This window comes from Hevea brasiliensis, chromosome 14 (genome assembly GCF_030052815.1).
Source record: "Hevea brasiliensis isolate MT/VB/25A 57/8 chromosome 14, ASM3005281v1, whole genome shotgun sequence".
Lineage (NCBI taxonomy): Eukaryota > Viridiplantae > Streptophyta > Magnoliopsida > Malpighiales > Euphorbiaceae > Hevea > Hevea brasiliensis.
This window is the reverse complement of record NC_079506.1, coordinates 669230-695096: the sequence shown is the minus strand read 5'-3', so window position 1 is coordinate 695096 and position 25867 is coordinate 669230. Positions and strand designations below refer to the sequence as shown.

At 33.4% G+C, this 25867-nt stretch overlaps 2 protein-coding genes across 51 annotated transcripts in view; both read right to left on the bottom strand.

The window, feature by feature from the left end:
- Window positions 1-25476, bottom strand: part of LOC110664718 (uncharacterized) — a 29133-nt gene extending 3657 nt beyond the window's left edge. For 32 of the 50 annotated variants that reach the window (XR_009143306.1, XR_009143311.1, XR_009143313.1 and 29 more), the window contains exons 1-8: window positions 3157-3383; window positions 2953-3043; window positions 2765-2834; window positions 1679-2654; window positions 1500-1574; window positions 752-986; window positions 569-630; window positions 309-412 (exon numbers count right to left, since the gene is read on the bottom strand). Coding sequence is in view for 1 of the 50 variants with exons in the window: in XM_058134861.1 (XP_057990844.1) it covers window positions 24311-24322; window positions 24579-24639; window positions 24758-24870; window positions 25026-25124; window positions 25213-25251 (324 nt within the window). In the remaining 49 variants the exon portion in view is untranslated. The other 18 variants (XR_009143309.1, XR_009143327.1, XR_009143310.1 and 15 more) reach the window with 16 other exon arrangements.
- LOC131168907 (putative disease resistance protein RGA3) lies at window positions 3509-7753 on the bottom strand. Its single transcript, XM_058134860.1, has 2 exons — window positions 3750-7753; window positions 3509-3630 (listed from the first exon to the last, which is right to left on the bottom strand). The coding sequence occupies exon 1, from the start codon at window positions 7640-7642 to the stop codon at window positions 4703-4705; it is 2940 nt and encodes a 979-aa protein (XP_057990843.1). The 5' UTR covers window positions 7643-7753; the 3' UTR covers window positions 3509-3630; window positions 3750-4702.
- Window positions 25477-25867: the final 391 nt, after the last annotated feature.

Here is a 25867-nt window from a genome sequence, read left to right as displayed (position 1 = left end):
CATTTTTGGGTTAATATTGCCAAAAAGTATAAATTCACAGAACACATTATGATTGAGATGCCAACCTGCTCAAGTGAAGGAGAAAAAAAATATATATTTACAGTCTTTAAATTTTGAAAATGAGAATGGGCAAGAAAGATGTGGATTTGTGAAACTGTAAAGCATGAGACTGTACGCTTCTTTTGATACCAATTTGTAAGAGGTGAGAATAATTTGATAGAGCTTCTATAATATTATGTTTTAAGTTTGTTACTTCATGTAATATAGGAAAGTTAAATATGACAAGACAAGAAAAATGAAATACCTACATAAAATCTTATTCCTATTAGATTTGATCTTCAACAACCTTAAGTCCCAAACACTCTAGATCTCCCTCAGAACATGCATTTGGTGACAAAAGTTCCAAACAATTCTGCAATCACATAAATGATCTCTAAAGTGAAGAAACATATGAAAATAATACATAAAAATGTAAAAGTTACATAAAAAAGAGAAAAAAAAAAAAAAAAAAGCAGAGGAGCATTGAACAGTGCATGCTTCTTCTAGATCACATGCCTGGAGATTAGACCTCAATTTTGGGCAAATGCTTTACATCTTCTCAAAGAAACTACTGATTTTCATTTTGTTTTCCTGGAAACCAAATCAAGGAAAGGCAAAACTGTGGGCTTTTTGGGATTTAATTATTCATGTACAAGAAAATATAACAGTAAAATGGTGGGAAAAAAAAAATCAACCCAGTAGTGTGACTTACCACTCAACTGGTGCAAGGAACAAGTTAGATTTGAAGCAATATGAAGTGTTGAATCTCTCTCTCTCTCTCTCTCTCTCTCTCTCTCTCTCTCTCTCTCTTTTCAGAACCAACGATTTTTCCACTTCTCAATGCCGTATATCAGAAGACAAGGTTGTTACTTGTGGAAATCCCAAATATTATGGCATTGAAGTGAAGTGAGGTTTTGCAGCAAGTTCTCTAGCAGAAATTCTAGATCCTGAATAAGCAGAATTTTCAACTAAATAAGCAGAAATTCTAGATCCCACACACACACACACACACACACACACACACACATTAATTTTTGAGAAAAAAAGACCACTAATTGTTCATTTAAAATCTAAAGAATGCAGAAATTCCATCAGCATGTCCTACATTGCTAGTTCATACTTGTGCCTTCAAAGATCATAGTTGATTTCTCTGTAATCTTAAGTTGCGAGAAGTAATTCAAACTAGTTCTGAAACATCTTGCTGTGATATTAAATTGCAACAAAAAACTGCAATTTCTTGTGCAATATTAAATTGCAAATCCATATATATAAATCAATTGAGCAGGTCTCAGCTAGTCAGCATCATTGAACCTTTCCTGATTATGACTATTAAATTTGCTTAAATCAGATGTTCACTTCAGGACTAGACACAATGACACACATTAGAGGTTTTAGTTTTTCAACACTTCCCAATTTTGTAGAAGTAAATAAGAGAATACGGTCTCGAAAAATCTCCATACCTTTAGCAAATGATTGCTGATAAGTTCGGTGATCAGTTGTCCACCAGATAGGCAATGGCCCCTTAATTTTTCATGCTGTCGGACATGCAAATACAGCAAAAGCAGCAAGCATTAAGATTGATGGAAACTATAAGATATTACGTACCAGTCACTCGAAAGAAGCAGAAACAAACATGTACCAGTCATAGCAATAAACTAGCACTTAGTGGCACATGAGAGGCCAATTCACAATTGCTCGTCTCTGGCATCTTTCAAAAAGACAGAACCAACCATCATCAATTTCCAAAGTCTAAAACTGAAGAAGCAAGCATTGCAGAATGCTCATTTGACACTCCAAAGCTCACACAAGCTTATATGGGAATGCTTCAATTTCTTTGCAGGCTAATAAATTCACAGAACATATTGCCACTTAAAATGCCAATCAGTTCAAGAGGGGGAAAATTATGGATTCCGGGCTTCAAAATCTCCAAAACAGAACCATAGGCAAGAGATAAGATTTGTTTTCATGTAACTGTAAAGCAGTGAACTGCAGGATGTTTTCTTTTTATGCCCAATGCAACCTCTGGGAGGTGAGCATCCTTGGGCTATCCCTTGTGTTCTCTAATCATTGCAAGGCCAATTCACAATTGCTCTTTTCTGGCTTCTTTCAACAAGATAGAACCATTATCATTTTCCAAACTCTGAAATTGAAGACCATATTTGCAGAATGCTTATTTGAAATTCCATAGCTCACTTAAAATTACATGGGAATGCTTCAATCTACTGAGTCGCAATATCAGCAGAACAGCCTCAAACTACCGTTAAAAGGATAAACAGTAGCCAAAGTTCCTCCGTTCATATGATTGATTGCAAATCATGTTTGATTTAGTACTGCCCAATAGTATAAATTCACAGAACACATCGTGACCGAGATCTTTAAAGTCAGAAATGAGACTGAGAACACCTTGATACCAATTTGTAAGAGGTGAGAATACTTTGGTAGAGCTTCTGTTACTTAATGTAATATAGGAAAGCTAAATATGACAAGACAAAAAGAATGGAATACCTACTTAAAATATAATTCTTATTAGATTTGATCTTCAACTGCAATCTTGACCCAACCTGAAGCACTGAACACTCGGAACATGCATCTGGTGGCAAAAGTTCCAAACAATTCTGCAGTCACATAAATGATTTCTAAGGTGAATAAACATATGAAAATAATTTATAAAAATTAAGGTTACAAAAAAAAAAAAAAACAGAGCACCATTACTGGTGGTGAGTACCTTCCAGATCACATGCCTGGAGATTAGACCTCAATTTGGTGCAAATGCTTTAGATTGTCATTTTCTTTTCCTGGAAACCAGCTCAAAGGAAGGCAAAACTATGGGCTTTTTGATATTTAACTTGTTCATGTGCAACAAAATTTCAGGGAAAGTGTTCATAACAATAAAATGATAGCAATAAGACTTACCACACAATTGAATGGAAGGAATAAGTAAGATTTGAATAAGTGTGAAAAGTTGAATTTCATTTTGTTTTCAGAACAAATAAATTTTCCACCTCTGCATACAGTACCACAAAACTTGTAAGCATTTGATTGAATGCCAAGCATAAAAACACATTAACCACAAAAACTAGCGTGTGCTTCTAAAATAGAGAGACAAAAAGTACATACCCCAAGAAAAGTCTGATTCTTCTGATTATAGTTTGTATCTGCCATCCACTTGAATCGATCTTCCCTCAATATCAATATTTGGTATGTGAGCAATCTTGGGCCAATCAGCACCCATTTTGTTTTTGCATCTTTCTGGCAGTTGAGGACATTCATGAATCCCAAAAGCTTGTAATGAAGTTAGGCTTCCTATCCACTCCGGTAAAGATATCAAATTAGGACAATTTGGGGCAAATGCTTTACATTCTTTTGGAAGAAACTCAAGATAGTCATTTTTTTCCTGAAAAACCAAATTAAATATCAAGGAAAGAGTTTGTAACAAAAAAATTGTAGGGAAAGCCCATACTACTTACCACGCTGTGCGATCGAACGTGTGAATTAGATTGGAAGAAAATGTTGTTGAATATCATTTTGCTTTTTCCATCTCTGCATTAAGCAGTTTAGATGACAATGACCTTCATCACAATGATTCCCATCCTACAGTTTAGAAGCCGCATAATTTTCAATCCAAGAAGAGAAAAAAATTTAAGAAGCCAGAAATAAACTCTTGTGAATGAAATTGAGCAATTAAGTACACGAAATTGTCATAGTTTCACCAATTGTCAACATCAACATCTATGAACAACTGCTTTGAGGTGAGTTTGGGCATCCACAGAGGTAAAGACATCAAATTCATAATGAACAAGAAGATTACATTTAGAGACCAACAAATCATGTTTGAACTCCAAATTTGAATATAGGGAGTTTCATCATTTTATTAACTAAGGCAATGACCAGCTACAAGGGATTGTGGGACTTCTTCATGTTAGCAACTCCAGTTAAAACCACAGAATCAAGAAAACAAAATTACAAAATTAAGTTTATAACCAAGAGTGAATAATTGTTAACAAATTGGTAAGTGCAAAAGAATTAAGGCAAGCTGTTAATTAACTTAAAAAAGGAATGTGAAGACAAGTTGATCAATGACAATGCCCTTCATCGAAATTTCATATATGAAGTGACTCAATGAATCCCAGTTCTGAAATTCAGAAGCGGTAGCAGTACATCCAACAATTGTCATGGTTACACACCAATTCTTTAACATCTATGAACAACTGCTCTGAGATTTAAGCAATAATATTGCAAGATATTTGTCAATATAAAAATACACATGAGAATCCAAGAACTTTAATGACAAAAACTTGTGTCCGCTTCTAAGATAGGGTAAAGAAAAATAATGTCTATTGAAGGGGATAAGCACATACCCTAAAAGAAGTTGATCTGATTCTTCTCATCATAGTTTGTAGCAGCCATTCACTTGAATCCATCTATCGTCAATACTAATATTTGGGATGTGAGCAATTTTGGGCCAATCAACACAAATGTTGCTTTTGCATCTTTCCAAAAGTTGAGGACATTCTTCAATCCATAATGCGGTGAGGCTTCCCATCCACTCCGGTAAAGATATCAAATTAGGACAATTTTGGATCGTGAGTTTTCGCAGAGTGGGAACATGTTGAAGACCCTTTGGGATGGACGCCAATTTGTTCAAATTTACCAATTGAAGCACTCAGAGCCTTCTAAGGTACTGCCATTGTATATCATCAGACAAATCGAGCTCCTCACAAGCCTTGATGAGAAGACCCTCAAGGGAGGGTAGATGCCACAAATCCTCCGGCAGAACTTCTAGATCCTCAATGTTCTCGATCTGCAGAATTTTCAATTGAGAAGGGGAAACCGAAGAACAACAAGAGTTAGATTGTGACACCGAAATCTTCATCTTCAGCTTGTCCTCCAATGCCTTCTTGCTGGCATTTATCAATACCAAATGTTGGACAGATGGAATGAGAGGCATTGAAGTGAGGTTAGGGCAAGACTTGATTTCCAAATAATAAAGACAGTGAAATTGTAGCAACTGAGGCGTGGATGTATCCCTCCTCCATCCCTTCAGATTTGTGCAATTTAAGAGCCGGAGACTCTCTAAGGAAGGGAACAATAATGCATCGTCGCAACTAATCCCACTCTCTATGTACTCCAGATCAGTTAAATTCTTAATCGTCAAGCGTTTAAGTGAAGGGAACTGATCCAACGGTGGAAAATGCTGGCATTTTTTGCAGTTATCAATTCGAAGTCCCACCAAATTAGTGAGGGAAGAAATCCAGCTTGGAAACAAGAGTCTTCCGCACCCAGACACAATCAACCATTTTAGATTAATGTGTGGCCGCAGCTCTTCTAATGACATTTCTTCATCATTTTCGACATCATCTGGACCACCATCACTATTATTATCATAGCGAAAGCCCAATTTCCATGATAATGTCAAGGATTGAAGGCGTTGCTTCTCCTTCAAATTGGCTGCCTCAAATTCAGATGCTGGATTTTTCACATACCGTAGATTCATGATCTCTAGATTTCCTCCCAGCTTGTTCAAGTCACGTAATTCACCTAGTCCACCGCTACGTTTGGAGACACCCATATCTTTGGCCACCATGAATACCGATAAATTCTCAAGGGCAGTTAGTTGACCAATCCCACGTGGCATATGAGTCAAACCAACACATCCCTGAAGGTAAAGGTTTTGGAGACTGACCAACTTTTTAATGTGCTTAGGCAACTGCTTAAGCCTTTCACAGTTGTTTAGGTACAGAGTTTGTAGGTTTTGGAGTTTAATAATGGAATCAAGAAGGAATTCAATGCCTTTGTTATTAGAAAGGTCAAGAAACCTTAAGTGCTTCAATTTATCAATGGAACGTGGCACTCTCATAATTCCTAAACCACTTAAATCCAATACCCTTACACGACTTAATTTGGAAAAAATTTCATCACATTCTACTTCTTTAATATCATGATTTTTTGACCAACTAAATGATATAAATGTTCTCACCTTTGACACATTAGGTAAGCAATTTGCAACTTTTTGCCATGACTCAACTTCAAAATTAATTGATAAATGTCGAGTTTTTTTTCCAACACGCTTTGCATCTGAATTCAACAAAATGATTTCATCTTCTGCTACTTGCGCGGCAAGATCATGCATCGAATCATGCATTTTACAACTCCATAAATTGCCCAACTCATCTTCTTCTACTTCTTGAAAGAAGGATCTCCATGAAAGATCCTTGAAATATTTTAAACCTACATCTTGAAGGCTTTGTTCTGAATTTGATGATTTAATAAATCCTTGTGCCACCCAAACGTTCACCAAATATGGGACGTTAATTTTATAATCTTTTGGATATGATTTGCAATAAGCAAAACAACACTTTAAATGAGAAGGCAGATGATTATAACTCAATCTGAGAGTTTGAATAATACTATTCCCCTCTTCATTCATATTTGGATGCTCTTTTTCTTTAAAGTTTTGCCATTCCTTTATTGTATTTTTAGAATACAATAAACGACCTATTACTATTATGGCTAAAGTGACTCTAACACATTTTGCAACAATTTCTTTTCCAATTCTCTCATGGTCTAGGCTAATAACTTCCCCTTGTTTAAAAGCCATATTTGCAAATAAAGACCATGAATCATCAACAGGTAGGCCTTGTAAGTCATGTGTTTTTGTTGATCCTATCATTTCTGCAACATTTTTAAGACGTGTAGTCACTATTATTTTGCTTCCACTTCCACTTCCAACTAACAAATCCTTCAACTTAAACCATTTTTCAGAATCCTCATTCCATAAATCATCCAAAACAAGTAAATATTTTTTTTCATTAATTTTCTTATGAAGACGATCTTTCAAGGTATTCATTTCAAGATTTTTAGGCTTCTCACCATCAAGAGACTCCAAAATCTTTTCAACAATTATTTTAACTTCAAAATTATCAGAAATGCACACCCACATTTTGAGCTCAAAATTTGATTTCACCACCACATCATTGTATGCAAGTTGAGCAAGTGTTGTCTTTCCTAAGCCTCCAAAACCCACAATGGAAATGATTGACACATTCTCCCCATGACTAGAAGACAGAAGAAAATCAATGATTTTCTTCTTATCATCTTCTCTACCAACAACTACTGGAGGTAAAGATGAGTGAGTTTGCTCTCTTTCCCCACTCATAGGAAATGTCTTCTCAGGAAGCTTATCTAAGTGAAACTTCTTATTTGCAGCAATCTCATCTAATTTACTTCTAACTTTTTCAATCTTGTGAGCCATTTTAAGATCATAAACAAATGGGTTTGAGCTTGAAAAGAAAAGGCATACCTCCTTCACCATTTTATTGCCAGTCATCATCTGCTTCAATAAAACATCTGTGGAGAACTCATCTAACAAGTCATCTGCATCATAAAATGCTTCTTTTAGTGAGTCAACCCAATCTTTGACTTGATGACTCTGCGAATACTGCTCCTCTGCATCAAGAAGCACAGCTTGGATTGTTGAAACTGTCCCCCCGAGTTTCTCAAGCTCCTCTTTGACACCCCACCAGAGCCTAGTCTCTTGAAGAACTTGAGAACCCAGCTTCTTAATGATTTCCACAGCAATGCCGGAGAGAATTGCATCTGCCATTGCTTTTCAAGGTAGGAAGTGGAAAGTAAAGGTAAGGCACAAATGGGAAGTGTTTAAGGTTTGAAGAGAAGGATTATGAAGGTGTGTGTGGAGGATGAAAATGCTAGAGTAATATTTATCACAAGGAACTTAGGCTCTTCAAGGACGCTGCTCATTCATTTCCTTAAGGACAAGGAACGAATAAGTGCGTCAACCATCATTGCAAGGTAGGAATAAAGAATAATATAAACTTTGGAAAGCAAGTTTTAAAAAAGAAGAAGAAAAGCTGTTACATATATTTCGAGGTAGGAATAAAGGAAAATACATACTTGAAAAGATTACTAATTAATTTTTATTTTCATTTTATGTTAAAATTTTCTAATCATAAAATTAAATTCTCCCAATAGAAGGTCATGGTTAAGAAGTCTTAGATCTGCCCAATTTGAGATCATTTTTAAGGCATATATTCAATGAGGAAATGAATGAGCTAACTAATCATACTTAAGCACCCACAGAGTTATCTCTAACAGTTTGTGACGCGAACATATATATTTCAATGCCAATTCTTTTACGGATGGAATCAGTGATGTTGAAGTAAGCTTAGGATAAGACCTGATTACCAATTGAACAAGGCAATGAAACTGGTACGACTCAGGAAAGAATACGATGAATATTGAAAATTTTAGGCACTTACGAATGCATTCACATATATTCCAATCCATTTATTCTAAGTTATCTCAGGTACCAAGCTTGTTCATCAATCAAATACCCTTAGTGAGATGCTTTTCTCTCTCCTTGTTCTCCCCCCTCGCCTCCCCATACCTCCTCTCTCTCTCTCTCTCTCTCTCTCTCTCTTCTTCTACAGCAGATGGGGCTGGTTCCTCAGCCATAGGTGTCCCCTTCAGGTGTAAATGGGGTAGGTTTGACTTGCTTCTTGTTCTCATTAATCTCATTCTGTATGGTCCTGACTATGCTCCATTGCCAATCCAAATACCCAGCGCACAAGGTGTAGGGTTTTCCGCAGAGGTGCAATTGACAAAAAGGATTGCAATAGATTTTATCCCGTGGTGTTGATTGAACTTTTGAGAATGAGGTAATATTCGCTGCGAATCCATGAACACTAGGGTTATGAAAAGAGAATTAGCTTCAAGTTTTGGCTTATTCGACTCTCTATTGATAAAACCAAGTGATCGGCAAAAATTATATTTGTAATTCAATAATTTTATAAATATAAAAAAATTACAGAAAAAATTGATAGTGACTTAATTTCATCTAATGAAACATAAATTATTTATCGAGTTCTGGAAGAAACAAATGATATTAAAATATGAAATTTTGATTTTCAAATGTTAATAGCCTTTTACTAACAATTGAAAGTTCAAAAATTTAAGAAATGAAAATTATTTTATATTATAGTTATAATTTTATTTTATTGATTAATGACTTGATAAAAATTTTAAAGGTTATGTTTATTACATATTATAGTCAACCATCAAGAATCTATAAATAAAAATTAAGAGCTTTTCAGTTTTAGTTTTTGAAATGATAATTTTATTAATAAATTTAGGAAAAACTTAAAAGAGTAGGTCCACGCTAACCCAGTTATCAAATCTTCCATTTACATTCAACCTAGACCTCCAGTGTTGGGTGAAAAAAAAAATCTAAAAAATATCAAAAAAGTCCAGAGTCTCATACCGAGTATATAATAAAGCCACCCTTACTAAAGTATTGACAGCAACATTAGTTTGTCCCTTAACCAAATGAAGGGACATCTGGACTAAAAACAAAAATAGCCCTTTACAATTAGCAATGACTTGCCCAAACTTAGTCCAGTTGTTTTTAGAAGAAAGCATAGTATTGCAGACCTCCTTGCATTCAGTCTCAATGAAAATGTGATGCGGAAAATCTCAAAGCAGCCAATGTAAAGTTTCTCAAAGAGCAACTGCTTTGTCTAAATATGGAGGAAGATAACCAACTAGAAAGCCCAAATAACCAGAAACTATGATGTCAAATGAATTCATATAATGTTTCTTTATAAGCAGAATTTTATTAAAGGGTGAAGAAAAGATGAGAGGGAAAAATCAACTATGGATTAAACCCAAGACCAACAGGTTAATCCCATACACACAACCAATACTAACTAAAACCACCTGTTGATGAAAAAATGCCCTCATTGAACAGCTTTTAACATCATCCTTGCATTATTATGATCCTTAAAATATACTGGAATGAAATGTTTTCTTCAAGCTTGGAGACAATGATACACATTTCAAGTAATTATTTACTGGGCATTTCCCAATCTTATGGACGAACAAAGGATCCAAAGCACGAGTGGCAAATACTGCATACCTGTAAAAAAAAAACTCCATATGATCAACTCTGTGCTAAAGCAGGTAATGACTCTTGCATTTTTAAGTTGCATATTCGTGTAACTACAAAAAAGCGTAGCAAACATTAAGGTTGCTAGCAACAGTAGGATATCTTATTGACAAAATAAAAGGAGTACCTTTCAGTTATGGGTCAACTATTCATGCCATTATTTACATAGAATGTCCACTGTATAAATAATGTTCATATCCAATGCACAAGAACGTCATTAGGAATGGTGAACAATCAAACCTTAATGAAAAAAATCTTTTGTCAGTTTACAAAGTAAACTAGGAAAAGATTTCATAGGTTGAATGTGATTTCAAGACTACAACTATTTGAAGAAGTTGGGTGGTAACTTGTAGAATTTAAAGAGAACAAGAATGTGCTGACCTTAAAAGAGATAGTAATTACAACTATTTGCATATGCAAGGATTGCTATGATCAATGGATGTGCATATGCTCTGTCACTGCACACAAAAACACAATAACCTTAGTTCATAAGAAGAGGTTTATAAATTACATAAAAACACGCACAAGCCAAAAAGTAGTGCAACAATAAATTGACTAATTGAAACCCAGGACTCATCTAAATCTAAAAGGCACCTTTTCCCAACTTTCAAATAGCTTTTGTGAAATTCTTGGGCAATGGTCATTTATACTGTTTATGTGCCTATTGGAAAAGCAAATCAGTCCACCAGATTGGATTTCACTATGTTTATTCAATGTTGTCAAATAACATGTTTGGAGAAAAGAAATGAGATGAGGCACCATGTAATTTTGCATGATTGTTGTGCCCACAAGGTTTCCTCTAAAGTCTAAACTAAAATTGGGTCCATATTCCATATAAACTGAAATTTTTGCAACATGCACTCGACTGTCAAGATAAGGAATAGTAGAAAATAGATAATTAGAGAATTTCTTTGCATTTTTCACTCTTAAAATTGATTTACAATGATTCTAATTTATATACAAAGGCTAGAACTAAATATGAAACTAATAATAGTGAATAAATACAATGATTCCTAATTACATTCTAATTTACAACTAATTGCACTAATTAAGGGATTCTAACACTTCCTCTAAAGTTGGTTCATGTATATTGCATATGCCCAACTTGTAAACTAGGGTATGAAACACCTTACAACTCAATCCCTTAGTGAACACATCAGCTAACTAGTTTTTCAAACCTCGTAAGAGACACTTAAGAAACCATCAATAATTTTTTCTTTTATGAAGTGTTTGTCAATCTCTATATGCTTGGTGTGATCATGCTGAACTAGATTGTGAACTATACTGATAGCAGCTTTATTATCACAGAATAAGGACAAACCACTAGCTTTCAGCAGTTTCAATTCCTCTATCAACTTCTATAACTACAATAGCTCACAAATACTTTAAGTCATTGCTCTGAATTCAGCCTCTACACTAGATCTAGCCGTCATATTTTGCTTCTTGCTTCTTCAGGTGACTAGATTACCATTAATAAAAGTACAATAACTAGATATCGATCTCTTATCATCAAGAGATCTAGTCCAATCTGCATCTATAAAAGTCTTAATATAAAGGTGACCATGCTTTGAGAAAAAAAGTCCTTTCTCAGGTATAGATTTTAAGTATCACAAGATATGAAAAATTGCCTTCAAATGAGATTCATGAGGATCATGCATAAACTGGCTCACTAGACCCACTACATATGCTATGTTAGGTCTAGTGTGCAAAAGATAAATCGCTTTGCCAACCAACTTTCGATATCTCCCTAAATCCACTGATTCCCTAATTTTAGCTTGCAATTTATGATTTTCCTCAATGGGAGACTCTATTGATTTATAACCTAGCATTCCTGTTTCCTCCAACAAATTTAGTTTGTACTTCCTTTAAGAAAGAAGGATTCTTTTATCTGATATGGCAACCTATATTCCAAGAAAGTACTTTAGCCTTCCCAAATCTTTGATTTCGAACTCCTGTGCTAGGCGCTCCTTTAGATTAGCCATTTCTTCTCTATCATTACCAGTTACCACAATATTATCCACATAGATAATAAGCAGTGTAATCTTACCCCTATAGTGTTTTATAAATAAGGTGTGATCAGCATTGCTTTGGCAGTATCTAAAGGAAACCATTACCTTACTGAACCTATCAAACCATGCCCTAGGTGACTGTTTTAGACCATATAGTGCTTTCTTCAGTTTGTAAACTTTCCCTCTAGTCTTCTCATCCTCAAACCCTGGAGAAATTTCTATATAAACTTCTTCTTTCAAGTCACCATGTAGAAAGACATTTTTTACATCAAACTAATGCAAGTCCCACTCAAGATTTGCTGCACATGACAGTAAAAATTCTAATGGTGTTCATTTTAGCAACATGAGCAAAGGTTTCCTGATAATCTACCCCATACGTCTATATAAAGTCTTTTGCTACCAGCCTGGACTTATACCTCTCAATTAAACCATCTGCTCTATGTTTCACAGTGAACACCCACTTATATCCAACTGGCTTTTTTCCTAGTGGGAGAGTAATAAGTTCTCAAGTCTCATTCTTTGCCAGAGCTTTCATCTCCTCCACTATGGCTGCCTTTTATTTTGGATCAAGACATGCTTTCTTTCAATCCTATGGGATAGAAACAGAGAAAACAGATAATAGAAAGGCTCTATAAGATGGAGACAAAGAATCATGGGAAATAAAATTAGAGATGGGATGTTTAGCACAGGTTCTAACGCCTTTTCTGAGAGTAATAGGAATCTTAAAATCATTATTAGAAGAAGGAAGAATAGACTGAGAATCAAAATTAGACTCATCAGGAATCAAATGATACTCATCACATACCTCAGGATGTCCAGGAATCGAATCCAGGGATTTCGGCTAATTAGTAGTCTCCTGCTTGATGGCTATATCTGTCTTATTTATCCAAGTATGGATTCTCAAATCTGGCCTATTCAGTCTCCCTCGAGATTTAGGTGACTCCCCCTGAGTATCATTGTTAGGTATAGGCTCTAAACCCAGATTCTCCCCTTAAAGTTGAAGGTTGGGAAAGGACGAAGAAGAAGGTAAAGACACCTCTTCCTTCCTACGCTCCCCCTAAAGAGGTGGATGGAAATAAGATTCAGATTCCCTAAAGGTAACATTCACGCTCACAAAATATTTTCGTGTAGGAGGGTGGTAACACCTATACCCTTTCTGAGTACTGTAATAAACAATAAAGACACACTTAAGGGCCCAAGGTTTTAACTTCCCACTATTAAGCTTATGAACAAAGTAAACACAACCAAAGACTTTTGAATGGAGAATATATGAATTTTTACCTTGCAAAATCTCTAAAGAACTCTTAAACTCCAAAGTTCGAAGTGGCATCCTATTAATAAGATATGTAGCAGAAAGAATAGCATCTCCCCAGTAAGGTTTAGGAGTATTCATTATAAACATAAGAGACCTAGCAACCTCAAGTGAGTGTCTATTTTTTTCTCTCAGACACCCCATTTTGAGTACTAATGTTAACACAATTAGTCTGATGCAAAATTCCATGTGACTTCAAATACTCCTAAAAGATTTTATTCATATATTCTGTGCCATTAACACGAGCATCAAATTGGGTGCTAATCATTTTGTGAAAACTACTGAAAACATGAAAATACTTTATTTTCCCCTTTCATCAAATATACCCAAAATAACCTACTACAACAATCAATAAAGGTCACAAACCATCTTTAAACTGATAAAGACACAGTTTGAGTAGGCCCCCACACATCAAAATGGATAGTCATAAAAGAAACTGAAGCCTTATTATTTATTATAAGATAAGATTATCTGGTATGTTTAGAAACTCACAAGCATCACATACTAAAAATTCAGTTTTGCATTGCTTAAACAAAAGAGGATAAAGTTTCTCTAAAACAGTAAATGGAGGATGTCCAAGTCTCCTACACGACTAGATAATTTCTTCCTCCACACCCATAGACTGTCCCATCATGGCCTGACTAACACAATCATTCAGTAAATATAGTCCATCTTGCAATCTACCACTGCCAATCATTCTCCCTATTGTTAACTCCTGAAATACATAGTGAGTAGGAAAAAAATTCAATTTTGCAGTTAAGACCTTTTGTGATAGAACTGACAGACAAAAGGTTAATAGAAAAGTTAGACACATGTAAAACAGAACTAAACTTATAGGAGGAATATATTTAACAGAACCTGTTCTAGAAACATTAGATAAGGATCTATTCGTTGTGCAGATTTTTTCTTTGCTTGATTATGAAGAATAGGATATGAATTTATTCAAAGAGCTTGCCATATGCTTGTGTGCTCTAGAATCTATAACCCAAAATGAATTATTAAGATTGGCAAGAAAAGCATTACCAGAGTTGATGAAGTTAAAAGAGGCAACTGTAGTGGATTACTATTCAAGCTATGATAGTAATCGCCTAGTGGATTGCGATTCAAGCTGTGATAGTAATCGCCTCAGAATTTGTACCTCTTCATTGGAAAACATTCTAATGGTAGTAGTATCTTCAGAAACATCCATAGCCTCAGATACATTTGCTTGTGGTCTAGCAGAGCCCATTTTTTTTCCTTCATGCCCTTTAGTTGGGCAGCTATGCAGTTTTAAAAATGTTCCTTAGTGTGCCAGAATTTCCCCCAGTAGTCACAATACAAGTAGTCCTTTTCTGATGGACCATGTGACTGTTCTCGTGAGGAGTTAGTAGTCAATCCAGCCTTATCAACAGCTGTAGAATTGATCATGACACTTTTTCTGATCTCCTCCTGCTGAACATAAGAGTATGTCTGCTTTAAGGTGGGCAAAGGATCCTTACCAAGCACTTGGACTCGAATCTGATCATACTTCACATTTAACCCAGCAAGAAAATCATATATGTGCTCCTTCTCAACCAATTTCTGGAACTTAACTGCATCAGCCAGACATGAAGCCTGAAAGTCCTGATAGAAATCCAACTCTTGCTATAGACTACTCAATTCTGCATAATACTGAGCAACAGTCAACTCACATTGTTTCATTCCATGAACCTTATTCCTAAGCTCATAAACTTGTGCATCATTCCCAACTTGAGAATAGGTCTGAGAAACAGTACTCTAAATGGTAGCTGCACTTTCCAATAGTAAATACCCATGAGTTATATGAGGTTGCATAGAATTGATGAGCCATGACATAACAAGAGAAGTACTCCCACTGGCTGTAGGTAGAACTAGCACTTTTTTGCTTTTTCTTATCTCCAGTGATATACCCCTACAGTCCTCTAGCCTAAATGAACAGTAGATAGGACCTAGACCATGCCAAATAATTAGTTCCATCTAATTTTATAGGACTAATTTGTAAAGAGAGATTATCACCAATAAAAGCAACCTTTGTTTCAGAAGCTTCCTTCTTTCTATCAGCCATCTTCAATTAAAAGGAATAGATACAGAGGCAGAAAGCAAAAAAAAAACTGGACAACAAAAGATACCCAAAAAATAAATGTGCAAACCAGGTGTGGGAAACACATTGGTCAGAGGCACGCCGGACAGGGAAGGTCATCGGCAAGAGGCATGGCTGAAAAAATCACTGGGAAAAAGATGCTCGCGCCGGCGCGTGAGGAGCTGCACAAAACTTCTGCAGGTGCATGAGCTCACGCGCTTCATCGGACGATAGTGGAACTCCAGGCGTAGGCCGACCTACTTATGTCCTTCCTCCTTAGGTGGGTGGTGACAGTCACCTCCCTCCCTAGAATAGCGTAGAAGCTTGACCCACAAAAAAACCTACCTAGAATTGCACTATTCACGCTAAAAAATTTTGGCACAGCTCTAATACCAAGTAGAAAACAGAGAATTGGAGAATTTCTTTGTATTTTTCACCCTTAAAATTGATTTACAATGATTCCAATTTATATACAAAGGCTAGAACTAAATAGGAAACTAATAATAACTAATAAATACAATGATTCCTAATTACATTCTAATTTACAGCTAATCACACTAATTAAGCGATTCTAATAGGATTTTTTTTTTAAAAAAAAGAACAAATAATTTATACTTAGATTATGTTCATATAAGGCATGTGAAGGTGATGAACATACCCAAGCAAACAATTTCTTGCATAAGAGAGGCCAATTCACAATTGTTTTTCTCTTGCATCTTTCAACAAGATAGAACTATTATCAATTTCCAAACTCTGGAATTGAAGACAATAGTTGCAGAATGCTTATTTGAAATTCCATGGCTCAATTAAAATTACATGGAAATGCTTTGTTATTTTTGTGGCTTGAATTTTGGATATATTTTTCATGGACCCGAATTGTGACCTGCCCTGAAAGTTTCGCGCTGCGACCCGATTGGGATAAAAAAAGTGAGATCTGTGGTGGTAGCGGAGGGCACGGGCCAATAAATATTGTAATATTCTACCCTTTGCGGTAGAGTTGTGAGATATTCGAGAAACACACTGGGTTTAGGGTTTGAGAGTTATGATTGATTGTATCTTGCTCTTTTCATCATAGTGAAACTTTTTTCTCTTGTCTTGCCTGTGGACGTAGACCTTACGGTTGAACTACGTTAAATCCTGTGTTATTATTCTTCTCTTTTCAATACTGTGTGATTGTGCGATTTATATGTGTGCCTTAGATTTGCGTGCTTGTTATAACATGCTTCAATCTACTTATTCACAATATTTGTAGAAGAGCCTGAAACTAAAATTAAAAGGATAAACAGTATCTGAAGCTCCTCCGTTCGCTGCATAGATCTTCAACAACCTTAAGTACTGAACAAAAGTTACAAACAATTCTGCAAAAGTTACAAACAATTCTGCAATCACATAAATGATTTTTAAAGCGAAGAAACAGATGAAAATAATATATAAAAATGTAAAAGTTACATAAAAAGAAAAAAAGAAAAAAAAAAAACAGAGGAACATTGAATAGAGCATATTTCTTCCAGATCACATGCCTGGAGATTAGACTTCAATTTTGGGCAAATGCTTTACTTTTTCTAGAAGAAACTCCTGATTGTCATTTTGTTTTCCCGGAAACCAAATCAAAGAAAGGTCTATGGGAACAACCCAGTAACAGGACGTACCACATAATTGGAAGGAAGGAATAAGTTAGATTTGAAGAAATATGAAGCATTCAATCTCTTTCTGTTTACAGAACCAATGATTTTTCCATCAATGCATGCCGCATAGCTGAAGACAAAGTGGCCATTGATCTTCAAAATGGAAGTTGTACCTTATTTGAAGAAGCCATCAATAAAGAAAATCTCCCGTCCAAAGTTGTTACAAAGTGGCAGCAATTTGAAGTTCATCAATGGACAAGAGGTGCCATTCATTAAATATTTAGAAGAGAACAGAGGACAATGATTTCGACAGCAATGTCGGAGAGAATTGCATCTGCCATTGGTTTTCAAGCTGGGGAATGGAAAGTAAAGGTAAGGCATGGAAAGTAAAGGTAAGGCAGAAATGGGAAGTGTTTAAGGTTTGAAGACAAGGATCATGAAGATGTGTGTAGAGGATGAAAATGCTATAGAAATATTTATCACAAGGAATTTAGGGTCTTCAAGGATGATAGTCATTCATTTCTTTAAGGACAAGGAATGAACAAGTACTACTTCATCCAGCATTGCAAGGTAGGAATAAAGAGCTAATACTTTAAACAAGTTTTAAAAAAGAAGAAGAAAAGCTGTATGTATTGCAAGGTAGGAATAAGGAAAACATATATACTTTGAAAGATTACTAATTAATTTTCATTTTTTTTAATATTTTATAAAAATTTTCTGATCATAAGATTAAATTCTCCTACTAGAAGGTTGTGGTGCAACTATGTTCCTATCCCATTCTCAAGAACTCGTATATCTGCCCAATTTGAGATCGTTTTCAAGGCAGACATTCATTTAGTAATGAATGAGCTAATCATGCCTAAGCACTCATAATTATACTGCCTTGGCTATTATATACTCCAGTCAATGGATGTGGCTGTGGTAAGAGAGAGAAAATAATTCAAGCAATTGAAGAAAGAAGAAAATAATTTATGAGAAGAAAAAGAGGAAACAAATGAATTTATTTATGTGAAGAAAACAATATGTTCTTTGCTTGGTTGGGTAGGTTTTCTGGTTACCCTGAATTGAATGAGAATCAAATCAAACTGAATTAGAATTTGAAAAAAAAAATATTATATATCTGAAATTGAGTTGAATCAAACTAAATTTATTTTATTATTTTATTTTTTTTTTATCTTTTTACCAAAATTTAAATTAAATCAAATCGATTATTGCCTTACCTGTTAATGGATATTGTTCATCCTTTTTAGGTGCATCGCACTTTTAAAAATGCAAATTAGATTTATTGCACTAAATAAGATTTAAATTAGAAGATATGTAAAAAAAATTACTCTTCAATTTGAAAAATTATATTGTCAAATTGTGATTTCATATAGGCATATTACATGAAATAACAAACCAATAAAAATTAATGTAAGTAATTCAGTTATTAAATTTTAAAAAAGAAAAAAAAAACTATTTGGTAGTTACTTAGTAGTTACAATTTTATAGGACCCACTTGTGTATACATATTTACACTCTATTGGTTTGTCATTATATGTAGAATGTCTTACATAGAATTACCATGGTATTGTATAATCGCTCAATGGGATACTAATGGATGTATTTTTTTTTTCTGTGGAGCGCATTCATATAGGTAGAATAAATTATTTGCAAAAAAAAAAAAAGAATTTAAATGAATTTTTACACGATTGTACTTAATTTTTATTTTTTCTGAAAATATTTTTTAAATTAAAAAGAATTAAATTATTTCATTAGAATTCACAAAAATAAAATCAATTAAATTAAATTCTTATGAAATTTTAATTTTAAAAAAAAAATCCTCTCTTCATGAGAATTGGTGTTCTTCCCTTTGTTGGATGTTTTCTTCTTTCTCCCTCCTTTTTGTCTCTTCTCCCATATTGGAATGGGTATATAAGAAAAGCTAAATAACTGGAGTTTAAAGTGCAGCATTTGCTAAGTTTTTTCTAGCCTTATTTAATTTTCATTTAATGAAGCATAAATTATTTATCGAGTTTGGAAGAAACAAATTATATTAAAATATTATATTTTGATTTTTTGAATGTTAATAGATTTTTTTACTTACAATTGAAAGTTCAAAAATTAGGAAATGAAAATTATTTTATTTTATAGTTATAATTTTAATTTATTGATTAATGACTTAAAAAAAATATAAAGGTTATGTTTATTAAATATTATAGTAAATCATAGGAATCTGTATATGAAAAAGGGCTTTCTAGTTTATTCATTTGTTTAAATTTTAAAATAGTGAAAACAACTTGAAAATCAATAAAAAAAAGTAAGAAAAAATTATGATGTCAAATGAATTTACATAGTTTTGTTTGTCTTAAAGCTCAATTTTATTTTTTTGTCTAAATTAACGTAAAAATTTTAATTTTAGCTTAATTTAGTCCAAAAATAAAGAAAATCAAGAAATTTAGCTTTTTAATTTTTGAGTTTAAATAAGAAATTAAAGAATTTAGCCAATAAATAAAAAATAATAATTTTTTTTCTTATTTTTTTATTTAAAATACTCATAAATTTTAATTTTTAAGCTAAATTCAACTGAAATCGAAGCTTCTTAGTTATAGTTAATTATCTAAAGCTAAAGAGACAGCTTAACACTGCCAAATCGACACTTGTTGCCGAAGACGATCAGATGCAACTTGTCATAACCGACAAGCACACCAGCATCAGCAATGGCTCAGAGCATGTTTGCTCCCATAACCTTGAAGAGTGACTTAGCACCCTCATTCTTCTAGTTTATTAGTCTTGAAAATAAACATGAAACAAATCTAAAAACTTTAACTTTACAATTTAGTTTGAATGAGTAACATGGTCAAAGCAACTGCATTGTTAGCTTCCTGAATCGAGATAGGCAGCTGGAGAAACTTAACCCTGTGAAGCATTTTGTTTGATGTTGGATTTGTTGTTAAATTAATAATATGAAATATTAATTTGCTTAATCTATAGGTTAACGTATTTTTTTTCCTAATATAAACTACTTTTCAGAATTATTTTTGTTAAATTATATTATTAATTACAAAATAATATATAATTTGATGTATTTATACTTATTATATAGTTATGCATCTTAATTTTACTTGTATCCACTAATACTTGCTCATTTTATAAACTTTCAAAATTTTCATAGCGTCAGGTCATTACCGTTACATTACAAGCCTATTTTCGTCATTTGCAACCACGATTGCAAACGTAGCCGTGACTATGATTTAAAATCATACTCTCTATTTCTCGTTATGAAAATGATAAATCTCATAATAATAGATGGACGAAAGATACGAATTTGAAACTTTTCTCACTCTTTACATTTTAAAAGTGAAAAAAGACTTGTTATTTTATTTTTCTACAATATAATTTTATATCATTAAAAATTATTTTTATCAGTTTTGATGGATAAATTTCAATAACCATCCTTAAACTTTCGGAGTCGTAATAGAGTTGTCCCTTAACTTAAAAATGTAATACAAAACTCTTTGAATTTTGAAATTTTATATAATAAAATTCTTTTAATTCCCAAAAGCTAGTTTATAAGTAACATGTTAATATGACAATTCTGAGAGGTGATAAAGTAAATAACTATTGTTATTTTTTTAATGTAAAGTCCTTCTAATTAGTTGCTATACATTTAGTGCTTCATTATTCTGTACAGTTTATATTCTTTTTACGATTCATCTATAAAGAAAATGATAACTGATTTTGCCACTGTCATATAGAGGGGAGGGAATTATCTATATCATTGCTACTCTGCATTACATAAACCGATTATTGAGGGTTAAAAGGATTTTAATGTACATAATTTCAAATTTTAAGAGGTTTCATGTCACATTTTTAAGTTCAGTGACGACTTTGTTATAACAACTAAAGTTTACGGACAACTATTTAAATTTATCCCAATTTTGATATACATATTTATAATTTTATAAATATAAAAAATTACAACAAAATCTTGATAAGAATAACTCAATAATGACTTTAATTTCATCTAATGAAGCATAAATTATTTATCAAAATTTGGAAGAAACAAATGATATTAAAATATGATATTTTGATTTTGAAATGTTAATAGCTTTTTGCTAACAACTGAAAGTTCAAAAATTAAGAAATAAAAATTATTTTATATTATAGTTATAATTTTAGTTTAGTGATTAATGACTTATAAAAATTTTAAAGGTTATGTTTATTACATATTATAGTCAATCATCAGGAATCTATATATAAAAAAAGGCTTTTCAGTTTTTCTTTTTTTGAAATAATAATTTTATTAATAAATTCAGGAAAAACTTAACAAAGTAAGGTCCACACTAACCTGGTCATCAGTAGGGATGGCAACGGGTCGGCTACCTGCAAAAATCACCATATCCGAACCCAAATCCGATTAATATTATTAAAACTCGAACCCATCCCAAACCCGTTTAAAATTTATTCTCAACTACTAGAACTCATCCCAAACCTGATTATTATTACCGGAAAAAAACCAGAACCCGTTTAATTTTATATATTTTAATTAATATTTTGTATAAAAAATTATTCTAATTAATAATTTATATTTTAAAAATTTAATAATTTCATAAAATATTTAAATTTTATTTTATATAAAATAAAATATAATATTATTATAAAAATATATATTTTATATTTAATTAAGTATTTATGTAAATAGGTTCGGGTAACGGATACCCAACATATAAAACCCGAACCCGCTACGGGTATTATTTTTCAAATCCGAACCCGTCCTGAACCCGATTATATAATACCCAAACCCGTCTTATTAGGGTTCAGTTAGATTAGGTACCCGCAAAAACCTGACCCGTTGCCATCCCTAGTCATCAGACCTTCCATTTACACCCAACCTAGGACCTCCAATATTAAGTGAAAAAACCTTGAAAACATCGAATGACAACATATCAGAAGGAAAGCTCGAGGCTCAAACCTAGTATGTAATAAAGCCACCCTTGCTTAAGTATGAACAACTTCATTAGCTTGTCTCTTAACCCAATGAAAGGATATTTGCACTCTTTGAGATTAAAAAAAAAATAAATAAAAAAAAAGCTTTACAATTAGCAATGACCTGCCCGAACTTGGTCCAATTATCCTTGGAAGAAAGCATAGCAATTTAGGCCTCTTTGCAGTCAATCTCAATGAAAATGTGATGCGGAAAATCTTGAAGCAGCAAATGTAAAGTTTCTCGAAGAGCAACTGCTTTGGCTAAACAAGGAGGAAGACAACCAACTAGAAAGCCCGAATAACTATGATGTCAAATGAATTCACATAGTTTTTTTTATCTTTTTTTTTTTTATAAGCAGAATTTTATTAAAGGGTGAAGAAAAGATGAGGGGGAAAAATCAACTGCGATTTAAACCCAAGACTAACAGGTCAATCCCATAAACTCAAACTATACTAACAAAAACTACCTGTTGATGAAAAAACGCTCTCATTGAGCAGCTCTTAGCATCATCCTTTCATCATTATGATCCTTAGATCCACTTGAATGAAATGTTTGCTTCAGGCTTGGAGACAATGATTTATTTAAAACAAATCCATATAGAAGAATTTTGGATGTGAAAATTTATTAAATTTATGAATTAAATTTAAAACAAATCCATTACTAGTTAATAAAAGAATATATATTTTTTTTAAATTTCGGGGTGGACATGCAAGGTTGCCCATTGTTCCCCTTTGGTTTTTTTTGAAGACATAGCAATTATAGGAAAATGTTAAGATCACATATGTACCTTGATGGCAAGTTGCGCTTTGTTGAAATCTACATCTGCAAAGAATAATTGTAAGATCAAGAATATTTGTTTCCTTTTATTGTTTTTAGACCACTAAGTCAAAATTGGTGATTTGATAAGCCGTGTGGAGCCCTTCCTAAAGACCACAAAGAGGATTTTTTTTTTTTAATTTAAAAAAACAAAGAATAAGGGAAAATAGGTAGAAGGGAAATAAAAGAAAAAGTAAGGGTAATGTGTTGTTTCCACGAAACAACTGCTTCATTTATAATGTATAATAGCTGGCTAAATGCAATACACAATGTGAATGTAGGAAAGTGCATCCGTTAAATTGTTCACAAAAGAAATTTATTCTTACTGCGCATAAGTTGGTCTGAGGATATCTTTACCATATTTAAAGACAAGAAAAAAAAAATCTGCATCTGCTTGGATGAATGCTTGCTTCAAGCCTGGTGACAACGACAAATTAGAAGTAATTATTTACTTGGAATTTCCCAATTTTATGGAAGAACAAGGCATGCAAAACACGTGTGGCAAATAGTCCATACTAGTAAAAGAACACCATCTGATCAACTCTGTGCTAGAGCAGGTGATCACTCCTCATTTTTCAAGTTGCAACTTGTTTAACCACAAAAAGAGTAGCAAGCATTAAGGTTGCTAGCAACCATAAGACTTCTTTTTGACAAAACAATAGGAGTACCTTTCAATTACGGGTCAACGATTCATGCCATTATTCACACAGAATGACCACTTCCCAAATGATGATGTAAATGGGGACACAGCCAATCACTCAACAACAGCAGTAATGCACATGAACATCATTGGGAAGGGTGAACAGTCAAACCTTAATGAAAAAAAATCTTTTTGTGTCAGTTTACAAAGTAAACTAGGAATCTGATTTTATAGGTTTAATGTGATTTCAGGACTACAACTAAATTTTAGCATTTTTAAAGTTTCCTTTGAATGTATTATAAATTTAATCCAACATGCTCTAGCATCAAAGGAAAGCTATGTAATCATGTACTGTAACTTGAGAAATTTAAAGAGAACAGGATTCACTTGCCGTACAAGAACTGTTTGCATGTGCAAGAACTGCTATCATTGATGGATGTGCTTTTCTTTCACTACATACCAATGTGGACACACATTAACCTTATTTCGCATGAAAAAGAAATTTATAAATAACACTCACAGAAGAATGTAATCAGTGCAACAATATTGAATAGTTTCACTTGTGAATGACATACAAGAAGAAAGCTGGTTTCAGAGGCAAATAGTTTGTTTCAAAGTTGTCTCCTTAAGTAGTCAGTAGGACTGATCCCAATTTTAAGTGTTTTCAGTTAGAAATCATTTTCCACAGGAGCATAATTCACCCAATAATCTCATCTTAACTTGTTGGAGAAAAATGGAAGTTGTACCTTTTCTGAAGAGGCCATCAATAAAGAAATTCTACAGTCCCAAGTTGTTAAAATGTGGCGCCAAGTTGAAGTTCATCCACAGCCATTCATCATTGTACATATGAAAATCCTTGCAATCAGCAGTTTCTCTAGACAAGGGAGATGAAACTTCAATTTGAGGTAATTATCGTGTATAAATCCCAATGTTGCTGAACAACCAAATTAAATATCAGGGAAAGAATTCATAACAAAAAGAAATGTTGGAAAAAAAATCCACTGTTTGATGGAATGTTTAAATTAGATTGGGAGAAAATATTGTTGAATATCATTTTGCTTTCACAACCAATGTTTTATCCACCTCTGCATTTAGCAGTACAAATGTTGTTCATAAATGATTTAACTTACAAAGGTATGAGGTGAAGAGAGTTGATAGATGAAAATGACCTTCATCACAATGATTCCGATCCTACATTTTAGAAGCCGCATATTGTTCAATCCGAAATGAGAGGAAGAAAAAAAAAAGAAGCCAGAAATAAACTCTTACAAATGAATTTAGCTACACAACATTGTCATAATTAACTCACCAATTGTCAACATCAACATCTATAAACAACTGCTTTGAGGTGAGTTTGGGCATCCATTGAGGTAATGACATCAAATTCACAATGAACAAGGAGATTACATTTAGAGACAGGCACTGCATTTCATTTTGAGAACAACAAATAATGCTTCAGATTAAAATTTGAATATAGGGAGGTTCATGTGCCTATTGCAAAAACAAATCAGTCCACCAGATTGGATTTCACTCTACTGATTCAATGTTGTCAAATTAACACAAAGAAATGAGAGTACCATGTAGTTTTGCATGATTGTTGTGCCCACAAGTTTTCCTTTGAAGTCTAAACTGAAATTGGGTCCATAAAGACTGAAAATTTTGCACAATGCACCAGACTGTCAAAAAATAGAAAATGGAATTAAAAAAAAATTGAATGTACTTGGATTATATTCGTAGTAAGGCATGTGAAGGTGATGAACATACCATAACAAACACTTTCTTGCACAAGAGAGACCAATTCATAGCTACTCTTCTCTGGCATCTTTCAACAGGACAGAACCATTATCAGTTTCCAAACTCTGAAATTGAATACAATAGTTGCAGAATGCTTATTCGAAATTCCATAGCTCAATTAAAAATACATGGAAATGCTTCAATCCACTGATTCACAATATCAGGAAAACAGCCTGAAACTAAGAATTAAAAGGACAAATACGAGCTCAAATTCCACCATTCGCTGCATTGTTCACAAACCATTTTGGGGTTAATATTCCCGAATAGTATAAATTCACAGAACACATTATGACTGAGATGCCAACCTGTTCAAGTGGAGAAAAACCAAAAAAAAGAAAAATTTACAGTCTTTAAAATTTGAATATGAGAATGGGCAAGAAAGAAGATGTGGATTTCCGAAACTGTAAAGCATGACTGTAGGATTCTTTTGATACCAATTTGTAAGAGGTGAGAATACTTTGATAGAGCTTCTGTAATATTATGTTTTAAGTTTGTTACTTCATGTAATATAGGCAAGTTAAATATGACAAGACAAGAAAAATGGAATACCTACATAAAATCTTAATCTTATTAGATTTGATCTTCAACAACCTTAAGTCCCAAACACTTTGGATCACACTCAAAA